This window comes from Poecilia latipinna, unplaced genomic scaffold (assembly GCF_001443285.1).
Source record: "Poecilia latipinna isolate Pla-1442-1.1 unplaced genomic scaffold, P_latipinna-1.0 Scaffold2779, whole genome shotgun sequence".
NCBI lineage: Eukaryota > Metazoa > Chordata > Actinopteri > Cyprinodontiformes > Poeciliidae > Poecilia > Poecilia latipinna.
In genome coordinates this window covers 49064-72710 of record NW_015115395.1, presented here as the reverse complement: position 1 = coordinate 72710, position 23647 = coordinate 49064, and the positions used below count along the sequence as shown (strand labels likewise).

General features: G+C 41.1%; 2 protein-coding genes across 4 annotated transcripts; one reads left to right on the top strand and one right to left on the bottom strand.

Annotated features, from left to right (window-relative positions):
• Positions 1–49: 49 nt before the first annotated feature.
• Positions 50–4377, top strand: LOC106939126 (ataxin-1-like; the record flags this gene model as incomplete). The annotated part of the gene is made up of 1 exon (XM_015021431.1): positions 50–4377. A coding segment is annotated over one exon (1578 nt), but the record flags the coding sequence as incomplete, so codon positions are not given.
• Positions 4378–6814: 2437 nt separating this feature from the next.
• On the bottom strand, positions 6815–23156 carry znf821 (zinc finger protein 821). 3 transcript variants are annotated; one of them, XM_015021436.1, is made up of 6 exons: positions 23055–23156; positions 14496–14627; positions 14250–14368; positions 12650–12748; positions 11383–11549; positions 6815–10335 (listed from the first exon to the last, which is right to left on the bottom strand). In XM_015021436.1, the coding sequence occupies exons 1-6, from the start codon at positions 23056–23058 to the stop codon at positions 9363–9365; spliced, it is 1494 nt and encodes a 497-aa protein (XP_014876922.1). In that variant the 5' UTR covers positions 23059–23156; the 3' UTR covers positions 6815–9362. The 3 variants fall into 3 exon arrangements, with proteins under 3 accessions (XP_014876922.1, XP_014876921.1, XP_014876923.1); XM_015021435.1 differs by lacking the exon at positions 23055–23156 and adding an exon at positions 20801–21435; XM_015021437.1 differs by lacking the exon at positions 23055–23156 and having other exon boundaries at positions 14250–14388; positions 14496–14587.
• Between the last annotated feature and the right edge of the window lie 491 nt (positions 23157–23647).

The following is a 23647-nucleotide window of genomic DNA, read 5'->3' as shown; positions in this document are numbered from 1 at the left end:
GCTGGAAAGATTTGAAAACTTAACTTGAAAATGCTTGAATTCCACTGAGGGAAAAGAGTACGAAGCCTGTAAAAAGCTTTGTGAATTTATTTCAAAGGGCAACTTTAAACATTTAAACGTTTGTTGCAATGAAACTCAAAATGCTCCCACATTGAGTCCTCGGTTTGCCTCCCAGGTGCAGCAGGTCGTTGGCCGCCTGGCTACCTCGAGTCAAGGTGTCGGCGGGGTGCGGAAGGAGGTCTCGTTTGCCCCCTTGAATCTCTCTCAGGGGGTCCAAAGAACCAGAGACGTCCACGGGGAGAGCCCGGCTGTCTCCAGCAGGGCTGTGCATTCGGCGCAGCCGCTGAGTTACGTTGAACACAAAGTCGGCGGTCTCCAGCAGCAGCCGGGTCACGCCGTCATGCTGACCAACGGGCAGCCGGTGCTCGTTCCTCTCGACTATCACCTGCAGCATCAGTCCCAGCCGCAGCAACACTACCCAGGACAGGCGAGCGACGCCGCAAAGGCCTCCATTAACCCAAGCTTTAAAACCTCTGAGTCTCCAGGCAGAGCCGGCCTCCCTGAGAAGGTGGAGCCGACCACAGCTAAGCAGCAGCAGCATCATCATCATCAGCAGCAGCAGCAGCCGCAGCCTTCTCTACAGCCATCAGTCCACTCTGCAGCAGAGCTAACTCAGGCTTCGGGTGTCCCGGCGGCGGTGGCGGCGGCGCCTGGCAGTAACCCGTCACATTTCATGAAGGGGGCGATTATCCAGCTGGCCACCGGGGAGCTGAAGCGTGTGGAGGATCTGCAAACTCAGGATTTTGTGCGAAGCGCAGAGGTCAGCGGAGGGCTCAAGATCGACTCCAGCATGGTGATGGACATCCGGTCCAGCCAGCAGAGACCGGGTCTGGTGTCTCTGCATTTCACGGTGGGGGAGCAGCAGAGCAAGGTGACCATCGACGTCCCGCCAGAGCACCCGTTCTTCGTGTTCGGCCAGGGCTGGTCGTCGTGCAGCCCCGAGCGCACGGCCCAGCTGTACGGCCTGACCTGCCACCTCCTGCAGGTGGGGGACATGTGCGTGTCCATCACGCTGCAGCAGCAGCAGCTTCAGCCGCAGCTGCAGAAGCAACCGCAGCATCACAACTCACAGCAGCAGCAGAACGTGTCGAGAACTTTAGGCAAAAGCAGCGCGGCGTCGGGACCTGGTCACCAGCTCATGGGGCCTCCCGCACCCCAACAGCTGCGGCCGCAGGCTCACTTCAGGATGGATCGCGTCCACAGAGAGCGGCAGCAGCGGGACGGCGAGGGCGGCGTGCTGGAAAAGGATGAAGCACATTTAGCGGTTGTTGGACACACTGAATCCCCCGTCCGGCGAAGTCGGACCTCCACGGAGCATCCCAGGAGTCAGAGCAGCTACCACTTGCACACAGAGGGCTCTGCTTTCGCCGGGACCGGCATGACCGCCATGCAGGCCGCGCTCGGCGCCTCTCAGAGGCGCTGGTCGTCGCCCGGCCTCCAAAGATACAGCATGAAGGGAGACGAAGGGCAACGCCCTCAGATAATCGCCTCTGGCCACACGAGGCCTTCTTTCATCCCGCAGGAGGTGAAACTGTCCATCGAGGGGCGCTCTAACGCAGGGAAGTAGCATCACATTTGGTAGCAACCGTAGGAGAGACTGCCAGGAGCGAGAACGAGTCTGACAAGGAGAGAAAGAGGAAAAAAACAGTGTGAATGTAGCCTCAGAATGTTTGAGATTTTGCACACCTAAAAGTATACAAAGACACATGATTTTGTTGATCTTCTTGAGAAGTTTTGCTTCGATGTTACTCAGCCACGAAAAACAGAAACCTTCGGTTTCCCAGCCTGCTGAGGTCTGACAGGAAAATGGAAAGCTAAGTAGAACGTATGTAGCTTATAAACGCCTGCCATAGTCCTTACACACTGCTTTTCTCTTCCTCGCTCCCTCCTTCGTCTCCACCTCCTTGTACCCACGCCTGGACGTTTTCACAAATAAACACTTTGGCTTTACCTTCCTACTAAAACTCTCAATGGGAAACACAACAGTGTGTGCAGCCTCAAAGCACAGCTACCAACTCTGATGTTAAAAATCACAGCCAGCGATCTTTAGATGTCAACACTCCTAAAAAATTTTTTTATCTCTTTATATCTATATTTATAAAGCATTTACCCCCCCAAAAAAGTGGAGCCACTGACATCAGCAGGGCCTGTGATGTCGTCGATTAAAACCTTCTCTGCTGTCAGCTGGAAATCTCTCTCTCTCGAAGTCATTAATTTTCAGCAAGTCAGTCTCCAAAGATAGATGCAAGATTCTGTTTCAGGCCAAAAACGGCGGCTCTCGCACGTCTTACAATCGAGCAGTTCACCAATCAATTTCCTGTTCCTTGATTTAGCGCCCTTGTGGCAGGAACTGAAACGATGCCTTTCTCCTCTCTGAAACAACAAAGTTTTGCATTCCAGTGCGATTGTGTCATTTAGAGTGTGTTTCTTTTTCCCCGCTTCCCTCTGAACCTCACAGCTTTTCTCGACCAGGTTGGTGAACTTCGGTGCATTTTAATTTAATTACTGCAGGAGGCGCCGGCTGCTTCTCACCAAAGCCTTGAGAGAAACATCCACCTGTTGCATCTTGCAGTTTGCCCTGAAAGGGGAATATGTGAGTGTGAGTGAGGCAGTGTTGAAGCTCGAGTCTGTCTTTTCTCAGTTCCTTTAAAGAAAGCAATAGTTTCTTTTTTTTTTTTTTGTCGTTTTGTTTTTTCCCCCAAGCTTTTGGCTGTCCTGGGAATTTCATTGTCTGGTCCTCTTCCAGAGGTGATGCACCATTTTGATCTATTGTTAATTCAGACAACATTTAAGCTAAATTATTGGCTCATTAATTTTCCAAAATGCATCTTCGGGGGGCTCTAGATTAACAGATTGGTTGTGTATTATTTTCTTATGTCTTCTGTCACCCATTGTGTTCATTCAGTCCATCCTGAGTAGGAATCTGTGCTTTCTTCATGTTTTTATCTCGTTAATTGAAGGGAATTTGTTTGAAGTGTTGTTGGAGTTTTGTGGTAAGCGAAGAAGAAAAGAAACAAACAACTGACTTGTATTTTTTTTTTTTAACTGTTTACAAATTAGCCGAGATGAATGCTGCAGTCTCTTCCTTCTGACGTATTTCTATCTTGAAAAATCAAAAGTGCAATTAGATCATACATAAATTCATCCAGAGGTTTCCAATCAGACGACATTCCTCATGCAGACATTCCCATCGGAAAAGCGACACATTTAATAGTTTCTGGTCCTTTTTATGAAACTTGAATACAGCGCGATCATTCACTTTAAAGCGTTTTCTTTTTGCCTGAAAGCTTTAGGTAATTTTCTCTTGCACACACAGAGCTACTGCTTTTACTAGTCCATATTGGCTGTATGGCTTTTCCTTCTTGACCTTAAACCACTTTAAAGAAGTAGTTGCAGTAAAGCATAATATAGCATGAGGTTCAAGAATGGACAATTTGAACCCTTTTGGTATTAAAAAACTGAATTTTTTTGGATGATACTGAAGTGTAAACCAATTCCTGAATGGATTTCTATACGGAAGGCATTTCCGTACTGCCATGATGGACAGAGAGGGTTTAGTGTTTCCTACCATCCAGCACCCAACACGCGTTTGTCAAAGCGTAAGCAATATTCATTCATCATGAGTCGACAACTTTCTGTAGTCTTGGTGTTTTCTATGCAGTAATCTCAGTACAACGTCCAGGATCGTCTTCAGTGTAGTCAGCTGAAGCAGCAGCAGCGGCTCTGCTTGTTGGATGCAGTCGTTTGAAACGTTTCTTTCGCTGATGTCTGGGTTTAGTATTTTTGACTGACCTACTTTATAGGAATTAAAAGCAGTGTTTTTGGTTTACCTCTTTGTGTTTTCTTGGTGTTGTTGTTTTTTGTGGCCAGCAGTTGTCAGCTCTCTGAATCCCGAGTGAAACCGTTTTCATCTTCCTTCTTTGAAGCCACGCATTTAAAGCCAAATCACGCGAGACGCCCCACTCGGTCCGTTTGTCCGGTGAGGTCACAGTTTAGTGGGGCTTATTGTCTGGTGTAAAGCAGTGCCACTTATGGTTTAAAGCCCCAAGCAAGGCCATCCTGTGCTGACGCTTTCCTCTCTGTTTTCATCCATCGCTTTGAGTGGCCTGTGCCATTTTAAAGATTAATCCTCCATCACTGATGGTCCGTTGTTGTATAAAATTGCACTAAATGTCGTCCTTCAGTGTTCTCAAATGAAATCTGTTGGTAAACTGAAGACTTTCCAATTGTAAAGCACACAAAATCGTGGAGAAATCGCAGGTTTTGTGTTTCTGTAGATAGGTGTATTTGTTTTTTCTTGTGTAGATAGCTTCGATCGGTGACGACGATGATGATGCTTGTTTATAATGCCTTAAATTCAGCTTTGTACAATGTGTCCAAACGAACAACGGACTCCGTGTTCTCCGTTCAGGTTGTACGAGAGCATATCAGAAAGGTCAGGCTTGACGAGCAGAAGCTTACACTCGACGACGAGAGCGAGTTTCGTAGAACTCGTTGCTTCCCGGTTTTTTTTTTTAGTTTTGATTATTATTTTTTTTAATATACCTATCTCTGACTTTTTAATCTGTAGATTTTCAGTATGTGGAAGAGAAAGCGAAAGCTTTCCTCAGCACTTTTTTTACAAGTTGAGTTCCAGAGCGTCAGCCGTGAAGGAGAAATCCTTCCACTTAACACATGCATAGACAGATGCACAGAGCAGATTTTATTATTATTATTGCACAAGATCAGTAGGATTTTAATGGCCAGAATCATCGGGTTGTGAAAGGTCCAGCGCTGCGTCCCCAAGTTTCTGGACAGCAGAGTGGAAAAGTACGAACTACGTCCATCTTTTTATTAAACTGCTAACATGAACTTAGTAAGGTTGTGGTGTTGCTGATGTCAAATCAAATCAGGAGAATGCAAATGGTTAAAAGTTTTAAAGAAGTCTGTATTTTCAGATTTGACATGATTTTTATTTGTATTTCTTTTTTTCCTCTGCACAAGGTGACATTGCTTTTTGTGATGTGAAACTTAAAAACTGAACAGCATTTTCTTTTTCTATTTTCTTTTAAAATGCCTAAATCTGCAAAAATATATGCAATTATGTAAATGTAACATTCAATCCTCAAGTATAATCCAGGTTGTATGAACTTTGTATAGTGAGTTTTAATATTGTATGGTCGTACCAATATGTATTGATCTCTATCAGAAGCCTTAGAGTTGTTGACCCAAAGTGCTCCCTTAGGAAAAAAAAAACCCACACCTACCTGACTTTAAGAAAGCATTAATATCTATTTTGTTGCATTTTTATTTGTACCCTTTTTTTTTTTTTGGAATAAAATAGATTTGTACTGTATATTTGTACCTCTGTGAACTTCTTAGGGTGTTTTTTTTCTTTTCTTTTTCTTTTTTTAACTCGTTTTGCTGTTTTAATTTTACGTGCTTTAAGGACACAAAGATATTGTATTTTTATTGTTACAGCTAACATGGAGACATTGCATTTATCATGTTTAAGTAAACACAATATAATATATATAAATATATATACAAATATAAATAAAATAGATAAACCCAAAATGTTTGCTGTGTGTTTTTGACTCAAGTGCAGTTCCTCGATTTATGAAATTTGTGAAACAAATTAGTTTGGTGAAGTTTGCCGGAGTTTAAACGAGTTAAATCTTGAACAAAATGGCTAAATGTATTAGCTGGCAAGTATTTTTACATTTTCATGCAAACTGGTAAAGACATTTGTGTACTTCTACTATTAAAATGTGTTTTGTTTCTTTTAATTAGGGTGTCCAGATTGCAGCTCGCGGGTCATTTGGGGCCCTCAGGACGTTTTTCCGCAGCTTGCAACTGATTCAAGACAGTTACGGCTGCTACAGAAATGACACTTAAACTTTTTTGTGTACGATTTTAAATGTCAAAATCATAAAATAAAAAATTCTATAGTAGACAAGACCTACAACAACCAGCAACTACTAATATGTCTTCAATTTTTTTTTAAAAGTGTAATATTTCTTCCCAGTTGGCTCAGAAAATGAAACGTTTATTTTATAGAGATTCATTAGAGTAGAATATTTCAAACTTATTTGCTTGCAGTTTTAATTATTGTGGCATATAGATAAAGAAAACCAAAAAGTTGAGCGGCTCAAATAATTGTCTTGAATTTTGGGTTTTCTTCACCTGTAAGCCACAATCAAAAAAAAAAAAGAGAAATGAAGCTTGAAATATTTTACTTTATGTAATGAATCTCTCACTTCCTCAACTTACTGTGATGAAATATTGCACTTTCAAATAATATTTTTTTTTAGCTGTACTTGTATGACTCAAAAGCAGATAATTTTTTCCTCTACTGGTTGAGATCAAACTAAAACGTTTCTCTGTTACATGAGTTAAAAAAAGTAAACCCTCCAGTAACATTGTATGCCTTTAATTTATCAAGGCAAATGTGGGAGATCTTTTTCACATTACTGGTCCTTTATCTGCAAAAGTGACTATTTTGTTGAGCAGCAAAAGAATTGCTTCCTCCACCTACGCACACTTTCAATGTGACAAATTAGGCGTCCTTGGCAAAAAGTTAAATGAAGCATTAAATACGAGTGAAATGGTTTTGAAACTTTTCTACCTAAAATAATAAATCAGAACACATTTTTATTTTTTTTCCAATTCAGATTAACTGACAATTTGTTCATTATGTAATGTAACAACTCGAGGATGTGCTCCTGAGTATGAGTGACTGCCTAAAGAGCAACAGAAGGTAAACACTGGCTTTATATTAAACTTGATGTTTATTTCCACATTCTTTACCAGGTCTCATTATGGTCTGTACATCTTCTGAGTCAGTAACAGAGAGGACGGTGTCCCTGAAGGGCCATCCAGTCAGAATACATCGATATGACAACCAGGCATGTCGTTGCAGTTTAGCTCATTCATTTGGCCTTTTTCAGAAATACAGATTTTGTAAACATGGACATTGAGAGAAAAATCCTGATAGCATTAATATCAAAAGGCTAACATTTAAATTTGTTTTTTTATTAAACTGTTTAAAAAAAAAAAGCAGGCATAAACTAACAGAACACAGGCTCATACTGAACAACTCTAGTACTAGTGCAGTTTCAGGGACATGCAGTGTTAACCTAACCGAAAGTGAGCGAACTTTCGTCCTGCTGCTGGTTCACAGCAGACTGACGGCGTCGCCTCTGAGAATAAATACCCAGCATTCATAGGCTGAGACAAAACCTGAAGCCTTCGCTTTCAGCAGACAACGCCACTATGGGATGGCAGTGAGATCTTGTTGCTTTAATGCGCTGAACTTTGGAAAAATAAAATAAAACCGATGCAACGTATTCTTCCCCAAACGTGAATTAATCTTGACGTTCTGGGCTCTGAACCCTCTCACTGAGTTGAACTGCCTGAGAAAGCGGAGCTTCCGATTCTGAATTTCGGTTGAAACATTTTGAAGTTGCGTTCTGCATAGTTTCTTTGAAAAGTGAAATGTTTTTTTTTTTTTTTTTTTCCTTCAAAAAAAATAAATCTGTTGCATAGAGGTTTGATGCACTCCTAGGAAAGCCAAAAGTCCCGACCCAGATCCGCATCTCACGCTTTCTTCAGGTAGGACGACACTCTTCTAGGAGCGACTCAAACAGAAACACTACTTGGAGAGACTGAAACTGCTCGTTTGACGATGCAAGGTTTTGCATCTGGAGAAATCAAGAGGAGTGGAGGTAACCGTACAGCTGTAAATAACGGCCATGTGAAATATGAAACAGATTATACCAGCAAAATACGGCAAACACTTTTACAGGAAAACAAAAGTATCATGTTGCATAAATATGTGCTGGAATGAGGATCAGTAATATAAAAACACATCCTGGAAATAAACAAGCCTCAGTGCTAACAAAGGGGTGGACTGCATCATACAGGTATATCTCAATAAGCTTGTTATTGAACAATTAATTTATGTCAGGAATTTAAGAATTAGTTATATCAAGCAATTATTTTAATTCATTTGGATAACTGAGACACAAAAGATTGTTAAGAAGCTGATAACAGAGTGCTGTGTTCTAGCACAACCATGGAAAATTAAGTGGAAGGAAAAAATGTGGGAGAAAAAAAATCCATCTGTTATGAATCTAACTCTTGAATTAGATAACTGAGATAAATTAACATTCAAACGACATTTTATTTAGATATACCTGTAAATGATTCTCACCTCTTAACATGACTTTCTTTTCTCTCTCCAGACTTGTGGATATTATTATTTATAAAAAAATATTTAAGTGGTAATAATAACATAAAATACTGCAGACTCACAAAGAATGTGAAATGCTACAGGAATTGCACAAAGCAGGTTAAAATCAAGCATGACTTTCTGTACAACACTGACATGTTTACCAATTAGCATAAAACACAAACGCATCTTCGTAGACAGAATTCAAGTAATGCGACAAAATCTGAGGTCAACAGGTAAGATGTTGGGTTTTCTTTTTCCATGTAATGAGACCAAAATACATAAGAGGTAAATAATGTAATGTACAGTACAACAACAGCAGCAGAGACCGAGTTTTTAAAAAACAATAAATTACACACAGTGTTTAAAAAGACAAAAAAAAAGTAGAAAAATTAAGATAATGACGACAGGAATGCTTTTCAACACCGGGCATGCTCAATAGGGACAAACATTCACAAACGAATGCATGTGTCCTATTAAAAGTGCCATAAAGAGGAATATCAAAACTTAAAAGTGTGGGGAAACGACCTGCGTCTTCTGTAGTATTGTATAGTGTGTGTGTGTAGCTTTGGAAGCTGGGAGCTGGTAAGCCACAGGACAGAGAGCGACCGTCCACGGCGCCGGATGAGGTAGTAGTTTGGACATGAATGTTCCACGGCAGCAGCTAGAAAACAGAGAGAGGCGCAGCTACCGGAGTCTGAGTTACTGGGCTGGGAGGACCAGGGAGGGAGGGTCTGCAGCTACAGGGTCCACACTCCCCTCACTGAGGATCCATGTGCAAATGATTTTTTTTGTTTGTTTTTCAGTTGAAGCAAGAATAAACTGCTCCCACCAGAATGTACTGTTACCTGTGAGAGTCCACCGAAACACAGATAAATCTCTTTACAGCATGCTCTTAGAATAAGAAACATTCTCAACCCTGTCTCCAAGGTTTTTATAGACTGTAATAAATTAGAAATTGAAGAAGTTTGCATGAGTACAGAGGAATTCTGGGAATGGGGGAGAGTGGGACAGGAATGGTTCGCTGTGGTAATAGGAACCTGACGGCGCAGGCTGGAAGGGGGGGGAGTTTTTATAGGACCCCCAGGGATCATGGCAGCTTCATGAAGAGACCGTTATCTATGGAAGGAACCGGCATGGGACAGGGGAACTGAAAGAGACTCATGTCCGCTGTGAGAGCGGCCATCGCGGCGGGATCGTGCTCGATCTGTGTCCTGAGGGCGGGGTCAATCTTCTCCAGCCGCCGCTTGATCCGCTTGGCCTCCCTCTCGCGGATCAGCCGGGCCTGCCTCTTCTCCGGAGTCTCGTTGGCCCTCTTTAGCCGCATGGCCTCCCGGTCTCTCTGCAGCCGCCGCGCCCTCTGCTCCTCCGTCTCCTGCATCCTCTGCATGCGCTTGGCCTCGCGGTCCCGCAGCCGCCTCAGCTCCCTCTCCTCGTCCGTCTCGCAGGCGCGCTTGTTCTTCTTGGCGGTGCGTTCGCGCTCCAGACGCTGCAGGCGAGCCTCCAGGGGCTCGTTCTTGCGACGCAGGGCCCACTTGCGCATCGGAGACTGCGCCTCCACCAGCTGCTGGTAGGCCACGCAGCTGTTGCACACCAGCAGGACTCCGGCGGGGTAGACGGGCATCGGGCTCATGATGTCGGGAATGGGAGGAAGGGCCGAAGAGGAGGAGTTGAGGGCGTCGGGGATGGACGCGAGCGACGGACCTTCGGACAGGAGCCCGTCGGGCAGCGGAGGAAAGGCGGGCCCCTGATCGGACCCCGAGCACGCCCCACAACCTGGGCTTAATGCGTGGCACGGCCGGGGTCCTTGACACTGGTTTGGGATGTGGCTGGAGGACTGGCAGGTGCGATGGGCCTGGCAGAGGGTGGATGTCGGATCGGGAGCCTGGCAGGGAGGCGGGCCCTGACAGGAACTGGGACTGGGACCCGCTCCGTGGCAGGAGTGCGTGCTGGAGCCCGGGCTGCTCATGGGGCTGCTGGAGAGGGACTGGGACATGGAGCAGGAGTCCCGTCCACCAGTGACGTCCAACCTGCTTGTGTCGAGGACGTCTTTTAGCTTTTCCCTGTAATAAGACAGAAGGTTAGCCGAAACAAGACCTCGACTTTAGATCTCTGAGATTATTCTTTGGCTATGTTCACACAGCAAGTCTTGATGATTTCAAGGAATTTCTTTTTTGGCTCTTGTGGCCTTTTTTCCACAGTAGCTTGACAGAAAGTTGTATTATGAGAGGGCCACGCCCAATCTGCGATTGTTTGCCGAGGTCTGATTTGTTTCGCATGGTCGTTCACAGCTGACCTGCCTTATCCATACGTTTGAAACATTTGTCTTCAGCCATTTCTCAAAGGTTTCTTCACTGACTCGCAGGTTAAAAACTGCTGCACTGTAACTGTTGATTTAATTTCTACTGCATATTGTTCTGTTTTCATTATGCTTTGTGATGTTTTTATGGCAAAATGTCTCGTTGGGTTGCAAAGTTTGCAGATCCCTGACATACACAGATAAATGACAGACTATCCGAAGAGAGTAGAACTGATTTTGCAGAAAAGTCTGGTAGTTTTAAACTGCTCATATATTTTGTAACTTTTCTTTGTTGAGTTTTATCATTTATCCCTCCGTCTCTTTCCGCTGTGTATTCTGACCTTGACTGGGCTGCTTAAATGAAAAAAAAAAGAAGAAGAAGAAAAAAGCTAATGGTAGTTGCTAAGCAACGTGCAAGTTTATTTCCTATGGATCTGTCATTGCAGGACTAAATTTATTCATCCCTCATGTTATACAGTCTGGTTCATCTCTCACTGGACAACCAGTTCTTTATTTACTCTGATGTGCTCAGCTGGAGACACATCACCTAAACGTCATTCAGCTTTAGGAAACTTTTTGACCTGCCATGTTTTATTTCTTCGTCACATCCTTTCCTGGTAAGAATTTGACCATCAACAGGAAGAGTAAAAATTGCTGCTTTGGCATGCAGCTTATATATGAGATATTTAAAAAAAAAAAAAAAGTGTGCTATTCTAGTAATAAAATCCCATCGCATTCAATACAACAGACATCAAGTTCCTTGCAAACTTGTGCATAAAAGAGTCGAGCAGCAGCAGCAGCAGATCTGAACCTGTTAAAGTTGTTGGTGTCTGTGAAGCGTGCGCCACAGACGGCGCAGTTGGAGAGGCGGTCCTCGGAGTGGATGAGAAGATGCCGTCCAAGCGAGCCAGGAGAACTCAGGGCTCGCCCACACACTGGGCACACGTAGCTCTTGGTGTTGCTCATCATGCTAGTATGCTGGCGAAGACAGCGGAGAAAGATAAACATATAAACTTAACGTGATCAACTGTAAAAGGCAGTTTTTTTTTGTTTTTTTTTTAAATCTATTATAAATTTAGAAAGAGGACAGATGGATAAAATGTATCATCATGGTTGGATTAAAGGAAGTCAGTTGCGAAAGGAAGTAGTTTTTAAAACCATGTTTAACTCCATACTTGCTGTTATAAACCTGTAGCAGATTGTTCCATGTCATATTTACTTATTGAGTGAAGGTGCTAAATCCTTATGAAGATTTCCAGTTTTCTTTGACCAACTGTGATTTAAAATGAGTCTGACATATAAAATCAAGGAAAAGATCATAGATATTAATCCATTAAGTCATATGTTTTTAACATTTATCAGAATTTTTTTAATGGAAGAAGTCTTCATATAATTGTTTCGTGCTGCTGCTGCAAAGCTCCTCGCTGTTTGTACTCATCAAACTTGTGTGCATTGTGTTCTTCATGAATGTTTAACGTTGAAGACTAAATATAAATATCTTTGAGACTTAAAAAGAAAGAAGTGCATTGAAGTTTCTGCAACTGGCTGATGCGTTTATGCACTGAGAAGGTAGAAATTAATAGATGTGAACCATTTAACAGTTCTTTCAGCTAACAAGATGGAGTTGATGTCTGGCAGAGTCATCTGTGTTTCTGTTATAACATAAAGCGTTATTACTATTTAACTACTATACGTTTACTTTAATGTAGATGTAACTGTGCTCACATGTAGCAGTATTTCAACCTTTGTCACTTCAAATTAAAACTTAATTAGTGTAACATAAACAATTGCATTACAGGAGAATTTAAATATGTATTTGTAGTCACCAAAAAAAAAAAAAAAAAAAAAGGCTAGAGTTTAAGAATTTGCTCTGCATTTTTCTCGGCACGACACTGACCTGAATCACATTTACCGCCTCTAACAAGCTGTTTTTGTTCAAGCAGACTCTAAAATGTTGGACGGTGCGGCTGCTAATTGACTAGCACGCACTAATTGAGACGAAAAAAATGCAAGATGCTGCAACAGTTTCCAAAGTCGTCCGTGTTTTTATAGCTGGAAAAACAAAATGCGGTTCTCACCTGGTAGACATGTGAAATGAGTCTCTCAGGGCTGCTGAAATCCAGCGTGCACAGAGGACAGACAAAGTTGTTGCTGTGGTCAGCCCCCTCGTCACTCTCCTGAGGAAAATAAAAGCACATTTTTTTAGAGTAGATTTATTCACGCACAACTGTATGGTGGGGGTGGGCGGTAAAAGTAAATCCACATTAAAACAAAACAAAAAAAACAAAAAAAAAAAACGCATGTGCTTCGGGTGTGCGATGAAGCTCACCCCTTTAATGATTTAAGCGAAGGCATTGTTTGTATCAAGCTTAACGTCAGCTTGCGTGGAAGCTATTTCTAACTGAAAGTGTAGGACGATGTGTTAAGTGTATGACTGTGCAAAAGTCAGTGAGTCATAATCGGTCACATGACGCTGCCACAGATGTTACTCATGCACAAGTTGAAATGTAGAGCACTTGGAAACAGAAGGTACCTCCACAGAGCATATTGGGAGAAACGAGAGTTTTAACCCTTTGAACTTCTAAAAAAAAAAAAAAAAAAAAAAAAGTCTGCCAACAAATTAGCTTATTTGACCCATGTAATTCTGGTGCATTTTACAGGCATGTAGTGCCATTTTATAGCAGAATCAAAATGAGGTTAAAATCCAGTTAATGCTTCGTGTAAGAGAACCACAACAAAGCGTCAGGTGCTGAGTTTCCACTTGTTTAACAAACATTCGTTCTGAAAGCACACGCTGCCTGGTGATCGGTCATCTGTAGGGTAAAAGATTGAGCGTTTCTACAAACAATTGCGCAACTGGAAATAAAGAATGAATATGTGGAAAAGTGCCTTGTGTCCACTGTTAAGTACAGTGGAGGATCCGTAATGCTGTGGGTTTGTTTCTTATCCAGAAGCCGTGGAAATCATGTTAGAGTGCATTTAAATCAGAATCCAGAGGCCTCTTTCATAAAGATAATGATCCAACATCTACGGCCTAATTAACACAGAAATAGGCTATCAAATACAAACTGAACCTCCTTCCATAACCGTATGACCTCTACACCTGAATCCAAGAGTTGTGCAACATATATAATGATATAATACTTGAAGTTTTGCTGGCCAATTTATTACTAGAGTCATGAGTTCACTAGAAGATAAACTAATAGAGGACGCAGGACTTTGGATGACCAAGAAGACAGATTGTGCAAAGAGGAATGGCTGAAAATCCAACTGTCTGTAGTTTAAAAAAAATCATGTGTTTATACTATAGGAGAAAAGAAAAATGATTCAAAGAGCTTTCATGAATCTTTTCTAGTGTGCAAAAACATCTGTTCATATCTGTATATATTCATATATATATAAAAAAACTCTTGTCAAGTGCATAACTAATACAAAAAAGAAAAGCTTCACCTGTCAGGTTTAAGACTTTCACACATTCTTAAACTACATCCTGTGGCTTCAAACCAAACAGCTCAAAATGACGGAGGTGTTGTGGCAGACTTCATCATTCTCTGAGCTCTGTGGGGTTTGGTTCGAACGCTCCCCCGCCCTCCGACATGTGGCCAAACCCAAAATGAGGAACAATCCGTAACAAAACGGTCACGACAAAAGAGGCCGGCTAACATGCAGCAGACTCACCACTTTGACGCCCGCTCCTTGAAGGCGGCACTGCGCTCTGTTGGCAGTCATGTGGTCGTCAGCAGAGGCGTTGGAGGACGAGTCTTCGCCGTGGTTGTCAGGGTCGCTATCGCTGTCTTCTATGGAGGCAAACACAGCCCTATCAATACAGACAGACAACAGAGCACAGAGCAGGGCTTATTCTCACTCACGCCCCTCAGTGCGAGGACGTTCCCGCAGAGTCCGCCGGGCCCCTCCGGCCCGTACCTGTGAGGCTATCCTGTCCTTGGACTTCCTGCGAGTTGTTGTTGCAGCATTCGGCGTCCTCGGTGAATTCGTCCCTGCCGTCCATGTTAATGGTGTGCTGGAGTCCCGATAAGCCCAAAGTGTGGAATGGCCCTGGGAAATCAGAACAGCAGAAATTTGGTATGCAAATTGTGATGCTCAGATTTTCTGCTAACTGTTCTTTTGTAGATTTCTGATATTTTCCCATAGACAATAAAAGCTGAACTTAATTGTTTTTTGGCTGTAGTGGCCTTCATTTGAAAGTAGTTTGACAGGAAAGAGGGGGAAGACATGCAGCACATTTCACCCGGGTGGGAATCAAACCTGTGACCGTCGGCACAAGGACCAAGGCCTCAATACGAGGGTTGTGTTTTGACCCTGCGCCACCACAGCCCTCCAACTTAACTTTTTTTTTTTTTTTTACTTTATTATGCAGGGGAGAAAAAGACATGCAGCAGAAAATGGACGCCATTTTCTAATTTGCAGGTTTTTACAAATTTGTATTGCTTAAATTTTTAAACAAAGTCTCTCGATCACAGTTCAGCATTTTGAAGGTCGGTTTTAGTGAGCTCACCAAAAACCATACAATCAGAGACCAGGTGTATTTGCACACTGACATCACTGCAATGACTATAATAACATAACCTCAACAGACTTTTACAACCAAAACAACTCATGAAACCCACATTTACAGAGCTTCTGTTCTACCAGCAGACGGTAAAAGCCTGATTTCTACCTTCAAACTGTTGGAAACAGGAGTATTTTTCTTTTCAGAAAAACACAAAAGCAACCCACACAATAAAGAATAAACCTTTACCGCACAATAAAGGTTCCTAAACATACCTAGGATTATAATGCTGTCTTTGAGTTTTTAAAACAAGATGAAAACCTATAGATGAACTTGTCCATGGAGAGTTTTACAAAGAGTTAAATGGTTATGACAAGACTAATCATTACAAGCCCAGTTGAGATTCTTAAACATTTCGCAGACTTTTTTGGTTGAAAATAATCATTTTAGTAGGAAAGGTAACATTTCCTGCCAAAATGTAACAAATTTATTTTTGTTATCCGACTGTAGATAGGATTTTGACTTGGTGGTAGATTCAGTTTTTGAATGTATGAATTAGATTTTATGGTATATCAGCCAGAAGTGTTTTATTGTAATGTTTGAACTGCCTTAAGTGCTTCGTCACCTTTTCACGTTAATTTAAATGCAAGTGTTCAACCACAGACTGTTGTTTTGTGATGTCACCTCTATAACGTAAGTTTTCTTTATTAATTAATTTACCCGTTGCCCTCCACAACTACAGTTACAAAGGACCGTACAATGCAGAAAAAGTTTAATTATAATTTGCATAACTCAAGTAAAAACATTTACAATATAATCTTTACATAAAAGATCGATAAAAGCTAAATATTTTCAACAGGTCCACAGAGTCAGCGATTTAAAGCTTTTCCGCAGCTTTGGAGTCACAGAGACTTGCGGCTGTTGCGTTGTGAATGGTTTGGAGGCGTGAAACTGATGATCTGTCCAGACCAGTAAACAAGGGATCACGGTAATCCAGGCATGAGATGGAGATAGTTTTCTCCAGATCTGCAGGGCACACCGGATGTTTGAGTTCTGAAATGTTTCTTAAATGGCATGAACAGGAACAAGAAGTAGATTAAACATGCGAGTCAATATCTCATACGCCGAACCTGACTGCTAAACAAAAGACTCTCTGGTCTGGCTTACAATGTGATTCAGGAAAAGCAATGAGCAGGAAACTGCAACATTCAATATCTGGAGGATCTTAAAAGAGAAATATAACTGAGATTAGTCATGTAGATGTGAAGAATTATAAAAATTCAAAGTAATCCCAGTAAATAGAAGTAAAAATAAAATATCAATGTACCCAACACTGACCCCTGAGGAACGCCACAAAACCAATGTGTCCTCATGAAGGATATCCTATTAAGACAGATAAGAATAAAAAAACAATCTATGCAGAGACAGAGACGACAAGCAAAACTTTCAGCTGATTTAGTAAAATGTTTCAGAATAACATAATTTGTTTGGATTCAGAACATTTTCCTATTGGAGTAACTAACGACTATTTCTATTTAACAAGAGGCTGACTTTAATGAGAGATTGCACAGCAATAAAAAACAAGATGCTCAACTGTTTTTTTAATTGACTCAAGATGTAGAGAAATTTCTTGTTAGTTTAAAAGTGTAAACACTACATGAAGTCGGCGAGGTGAGGCCACTCGTATCTATGCATCAACACTAAGTTCATTAACATCCCAACCCCCACTGTTCTTACACACCAATGCATACTGGCTGCTCCTACAGCAATGCTGCAGTCCCTCAGGAGCAGCAGCCTCTCTTCCTGCTTTCTGCCGAGCTACAAACTGTGTTTCTCCACGTCTCTCTCCACACCACCCACACGCCGAACAGCCTGGCTCGCCCTCTGTCTTCCCTGCTTAAATGTAGCAAGTACTTCCATATCCATACCATCGCCTCCGAGGGGGGTGGAAGCAGCTCTGCAATGGCAGCCCATATGTCTCCGCTCTGTGGAAGTACTTTTGGTTGCGAGGTTTGGTAAAACTCCTCCTCCACTTTTTCTATTCTTACACTTGACCCCGCGAAAGCTGAGTTTGACTCCCAGCATTTGCCTCATTAGAGGTGTTGGCGAGAGTTCCTCTTGTACTCCGAAATAAGACGGGATTTTACTTTGGTGTGCAGTAACTGGGGTCAGAGATGGGACAGATAGGCTCCGGACTTTGGCTACCTGACGCTGACAGAACCACGCCCCTCATCACAGTCCGTCACCAGCACTTTCCCTCTCAGTCTGTCCAAACCCGAAGCCGAACCTTCAGGTTATTTTTCTGTCGTCTGGCTTCTTTTACTTGGCGTGCGGATGCAGTTTGGGCCCTTCCCCAAAACGAGCCCGAGCTTTCATTAGGAGTGGCACAGTGGGTCCGGGTATTGAACTACTACAGCGAGCTGGCGTCTCGGCACATGGCCAATGATTGATGTGTGAGAAATACCCATCCCCCCCCTCCCACCCCATTGCCAGAGCTCTGTCTGTACATCTGTCTCTCCTTGCTCCCTCCCCACTTCCCCCAGTCTCTGTGCCACTGTGATGTTATCTCCGAGTCTGTGTGTCTGTAGGCAGGAGGTGACGCAGTGTCTGACTGAATCCAGACAAAGAGACAAACTCATCAGTCAACAGACACACAGAAGAGAGAGAGAAAGGGGAGTGGGTGGTGGTGGCGGCGGCAGTGGTGGGGGGGTCAGGGTGGTGGAGGGCTAGCGTGCTAAACAAAACAGACAAAAGACAGAATGCCAAAACTCTACTCAAACACCAAGCAATGGGGGTCTCTTTTTTTTTTAAAACTCAAAAAGCCCCTCCTTCAGCTTTCCAGCCGCCGTCCCCTCGAAAACACACACATGAAGTCACACAAGCCAGTGTCTGAATATGCAGGAAGTGTTGGGGCCCTGTCTTCCATCCACACACAGACAGGAGGGGAACAAGGATGCTGGGCCAGACATCTGATCAGTTCTCATCTGCTGACCCAATATCACACAAAAGATGAAGTGATAAAACCCTTCTAATGAAGAGGACCGCTGTCTGGCTACTTAGGCGCATGAAGCTAAGGTGAAATGTTGCTCATTAACATAACAAAAAACAGGCACATACAAGGAATTAAGTATTAATAATTAAAGGTTAAAGACTGCATTCCCATACAGACTGCAGAAATTTGTTGTTTTTTTTTGCACCTGTTATAGGGAAGTTTTTCTGTTTGCATTCAGCATTTTTGTCTTGCACAAAAATTTTTTTAATTTTACTACATTGTGGTTGCATATTTCAGGATTTTACAATCTGTCACTTCTTATTTTTTACCTTATTATTGTTTCTAATGTGTTTATCCATGACTATTACTCTACTGTTGTTACACTGAAATGTTCCTACTAAAAAGGGAAATATAGGGCTAATCTTATCTAGTGAAAAACAAGTTCAAATACTTCACAGAACTTTAGAATATTAAAAAATGATCAGAGTTGAAATAATGTATCATGTTAAGCATTAAACAACAACATATTCATATTTAACAGTAAACAAACTAAAAGTTAATTCAGTTAATTTCACTGCAGTTTTTCTGGATTGTAATGATCATCAGATTAAAGAACAAAGACATCTGCACGCAACATACTCTTGAATCATACCGTGGAACTCCCTTTGTGTGTGTGTGTGTGTGCGCACAAGCATATACATAAAAATGTGTGTGTGTGTGTGTGTGTGTGTCTGGCTCCCTGTCTCCTTGCTGTCTAGTCTGTCAGTCAGTCTGACTGCGTTAACCTCTCAGCTCTGGGCAGCTCTCTGCAGGCCATTTAGACTTCACAGGAAAAGACAGGTGAAGCAGCCAAACCACAGGAGGGCTGAACTACAAAACGCACCGCATCTGAAGTCTGTCGATGACGAAGGAGACTGTAGTTAAATGCACTCAAACAGAACATAGAAAGTTCCCTCTTCGACTTGTTTTAGGTCATTCTTTTGGCTTCTCGCTCCGATTCTGGCGTTCAGTAACAATATATTGACTGTTGAGCTTTTTAGGGATTACTGTAGGTGCAAAAGTCAGATGCATTTCTACAGTTTAACTAAACTATATTTAGAAAGGTGAGCTGTGCAGGTCCTGACTTCAGTAGATTACACAGGGCAATCTTCTTCTTCTTTGGTGGGAGCAACTTCTTTAAGATATCTGCAGGCGGACCAACCAGGAGATCCTGGCTGGAGGACAGAAGTAATGGACATACAAGGACACCAACTGGATGTCAACACAAACCAACTTTCACCAATTCTTGATATCTTACTCATTAATTGACGTTTTCTTTTTAAAAATCCCATCACTACGCTTTAAAGTTTAAAACAGACCCAAAACCTACTCCAAGTCATATGTCTGTACAGACTGTAGCTTCTGTCTCGTTAATACTCCTGAATTAAAAAGGGAAAATACAAAGATTTCTGTTTATGTGGAACAGATTAGTAAAAACACTGCTCCAAATGAATATTTTGATAAACATAAGTACTCTTGACTCCTCTCTTTTCTTAAATCTCACAATATCACCAGGAATCTTCCCAAGATTTAAGATCTCGATCAATAGGATCTATATTAGGTGGACGTCCCTACAGGAGGCTGAATATATTACTGGCAAGCAGTTACAATGCATGTTCCTGAAATCTTATAGCCTATAAAATATTGCACTGAAGTAGTCATTTGAATTTGCTATACTGACACAAACACTGCGATGAGGACTGTGATTGAATACATCGTGCAGCTTCAGCGTCTAACAGAGACTGTGTGCAAAGAGAGTGACATTTTGTAAAAATGTAATAAACACAAACAGCTGAGGCTTTGCTTGGCACCCTGTGTGATCTGTGTTGCTTTCCAGTAATTTTTATTCTAATTTGAATGGTTTAGATGAAAACAAAAAATGCATACGCACTGGCAGGGTAAAAGCTCAAACAGGGGTTCCATATGTTCTCATTTTTATAATGTGTCGGCTTTTAAAAGCAGTGCTCCTGTTAAAGTATAAAATAATCCTGCTACACTAACAAAAAATAAATAAATAAAAAAAGAACTGAAGGGGGAAGCCACCTGCGGGAAAGCATGCTCAGCTCAAGTTTCCTTTATGTTATGGCTCTGATTGCTCCTGGGTATTAAACTCATTACATTATGACTAACAAAAACAGTTGCACATGTTAAACATGGAAAAGAACTGAAATAGTTTTGGTAACCTGGTGTGTTTTTAATCAATAAACGGAAATAATGATAAAAATGATAAGAAGAGATCAGAGAATATCGAAGTGTGATTACCATCATTCCTTATGTGCGTCCATTTAGGTTATGCTATTTAGGAAAAAAAACATACTTTAATCGAGGAACTTAAATACTTTCCATGTATGTTTTTGCATATTACGCATTTAATTTTGACTATTGAGTTTTCAAGTTCAATTTGGCACAACTTTAGATTTCATATATGACATTAGACTTGATTACATATTCTTTAGATCATTGCGAAGTAATGTAGAGTAGAAAGTACGCAGCCAACCCAAACATTTATAAGCTGTGCCATATTTAAATGCCAAATTGTAAAAGGACTTTTTTAATGAACTGACTGCTACAGCATAAACAAAGGCAAGTGAAACACTTCACGCAGGAATTATAGTTTAGTCAGAGAGGATCAGACGATGTGAAAAAGAAACTCTTAAAACAGTAAAATGTAAAACCTGCGATACCTACAGTCAACTTTGAAGGGGTTGGTCTGTTTTCGTCTGGACATAGTATCACCCTCTCACCGGAGAGGGGTTAAAGGTCTCCCCGAACCACTTAAGGTTCCCCCTGCAGTCCAGGTGAACTCCGAACCGAGCCGATGGACCCAATTACCGGACAAACTCTCTCCAAATCATCCGCTCCATCGGAAGAAACGTAAGCGCTAACCGAGGTGTAAACAAAGAGAAATCCAACTGTGTGTCACATTCTTCCAGTTTTAGTTTGAAAAATGTTCCCTTCCAGGCGCTGAGAGGGGTTTAAAATGATGTCCAAGCCCCACGACAGACAGACTGACAGACGGACGGCGAGCCGACCCGAGCCGCTCCGATCCAGAGCCGCTGGCAGCTCGCAGGAGCGGAGCGCGAGCTCAGCTGATCCCGTATGTAAAATATCTGAACGCGCGCCGAACAGCATCATGGGACATGTAGTCAGGACGGGCAAAGAGCGTTAAAGCTGAGGATATAATTACGTATAAGACAGGAGGGCAAACGGAGGTGTGTAGAGAAACATTAAGATAATATTTTCAAACCCTATTCAAATGATTCATATGAAATATTCAACATAAAAATAACAATATATTGTTTTCACGACTTTTTATTTTTGCGTTTTTATAATGTAAAGCACTTTGAACTGCCTTGTTTCTGAAATGTGCTGTACAAGCATTGATTGAATTACTGTAGACAGTAAATCACAAAGAAAATCAATATTATGTAATTATACAAGCATTATTACCCACGTTGTATTTATTGATTCAATTAAAATTCCTACTTTCTTTAAATACAATTTCAAAAATCGTCAAGTAATGATGGCACAATTTTCTTGAATCATGTTTAATCAGTAAACATGACCAAAGATGACATTGTCACTTGACGACAAAATAACACACGTACATTAGTTTACGGATTCATACCACTAGGCAGACATCAGATGCATTCTGTCAAAGACTTGAATAAATAAAATAAATAACTGATTCAATAATTAACATTTGAATAAGGAAACATATTTTCTGTGCTATAGAAAAAAGTATAATTTCCTAATCTTAATACATAAATTAATTTATAATTCAAATTATAAATTAAGGTCAGTTGATATGCAGAGAAACATGATAGCGCTCCTTAGTGGACAAAATATGGAATTTACACAGCGAATCATTGCATATCTTGCTATATATATATATATATATATATATATATATATATATATATATATATATATATATATATATATATATTTACATCGACTCTTTTTACAATGCAGCTTTTATTCTTTTAACCATTACTAGTAGTTTTCAGCATTACTTTAATCTATATTTAAGCCCCATCATTTTAATGGATTATTTGTAAACACTCAGAGAGATTGAACCCCCCATAATTAATGCCTGACTCCATTCAAATTATAAACCACCAGAAAGGTTGTGAGTCAACAATTATATTGTTATAGTAATAAGTGGTTATTACTATGGTTCCAAAACATTTAAAATCTAAGTTTTGGTCTTACAGAGCAAAGTTTTCTGGATTTCTTAGAGGGAAAGCTTTTACGTTGGTATGTTAAACTCTGAAAATGTGTCCTTATAGACGTGGACACGTGAAAACTCAAGTACAAAACATTAATTCATCATCCATTAATTGAAGACCTGACTGGGTAAAATAAAGAACGACCGTCAGTTGCAAATATACCAAAGGTTTCACAAAAAAGAGCTTCCAATATTATTCTTTTTAAAAACACTGATTGTATCTTTACATTTGATCTACAATTGCTAAAATACTGAATAAACAAAGAACAATTTCCTGGATAGCTCAGTAACAACACTGGGTGGTGCTACACACCAATGTCATAGCAGCGCATGTAGTCGTCATCACTGAATGCCACGAGTAAACTGACCGCAGCACGACACTGACACGGTTAAAAATGTACTCATCCGCAAGGTTAGGCCAAAATATGCAATCTCAACAAAATAAGCACACCACACCATGAAATGCATGAATTTCCTTACAAGCAATAGCTGAAACGTCTCCACTCATAGCTTACAGTGACGTCAAATCCAAACCAAAAGCAGATCGACGACAGCCAGCTGGCTAACAAGCCGAATGTTAGCCCTTTATATCAATGCAACAACGATGGAACCTATGAAGCTCACAGAGCACAAAGTAAATGAGAAAAATATTCTAGGAATAACAACCCAGACGCATTTATCATGGCAATAAATAAAAAACGGAACTATTACCCATGGCGTCCAGTGAACACTGGCATATCAGGTGAGAGTCTCGCTCAGAGGCAGGTTGTGATGGGCTCCTCTGGTCCAAGCTAACGTTACTGTATGCTTTAACTTGGGATGAGCGTTCAATGTGGCAAGCCGTTATAGCACTTAATGAAAACATATTCACAGCGTCAAGGCTGTGAATAAAATGAGGAATTGCCCTCATGTTTTCTAAAATGATATTCCTAAAGTTAGAAAAGGGATTTTTAAAATAGGCTCATGGAACCATTTTCACATGTATTGCTTTGGAAATGATATTTAATGAATAAATCTTGTCAGTTGCATTTTTTATGCTTTTTTTGGAATCAAGTCAACATCATATGTAAAATAGAATAGGAAATTTCTTTAATCACTTACATTATTTTTTAAAAAAGCTTAAAAATATAAGCATCTATCTATCTATCTATCTATCTATCTATCTATCTATCTATCTATCTATCTATCTATCTATCTATCTATCTATCTATCATTAATAATTTCTCCTAAAAGGACTGATTTTTGAGATTTCTCAAATTTTGACTGTAGTAAAGTTTTTCTAGATGTTCCTGGTGTTATTTTAG

Coding starts and splice junctions, on each gene's coding strand:
- znf821 (XM_015021435.1), bottom strand. CDS start 20,840: ATGTCCAGACGAAAACAGACCAACCCCTTCAAAGTTGACT. Junction 12,749..14,249: donor AAGGAGCGGGCGTCAAAGTG/GTGAGTCTGCTG, acceptor TATTTTCCTCAG/GAGAGTGACGAGGGGGCTGA. Junction 10,336..11,382: donor GACACCAACAACTTTAACAG/GTTCAGATCTGC, acceptor GTCTTATTACAG/GGAAAAGCTAAAAGACGTCC.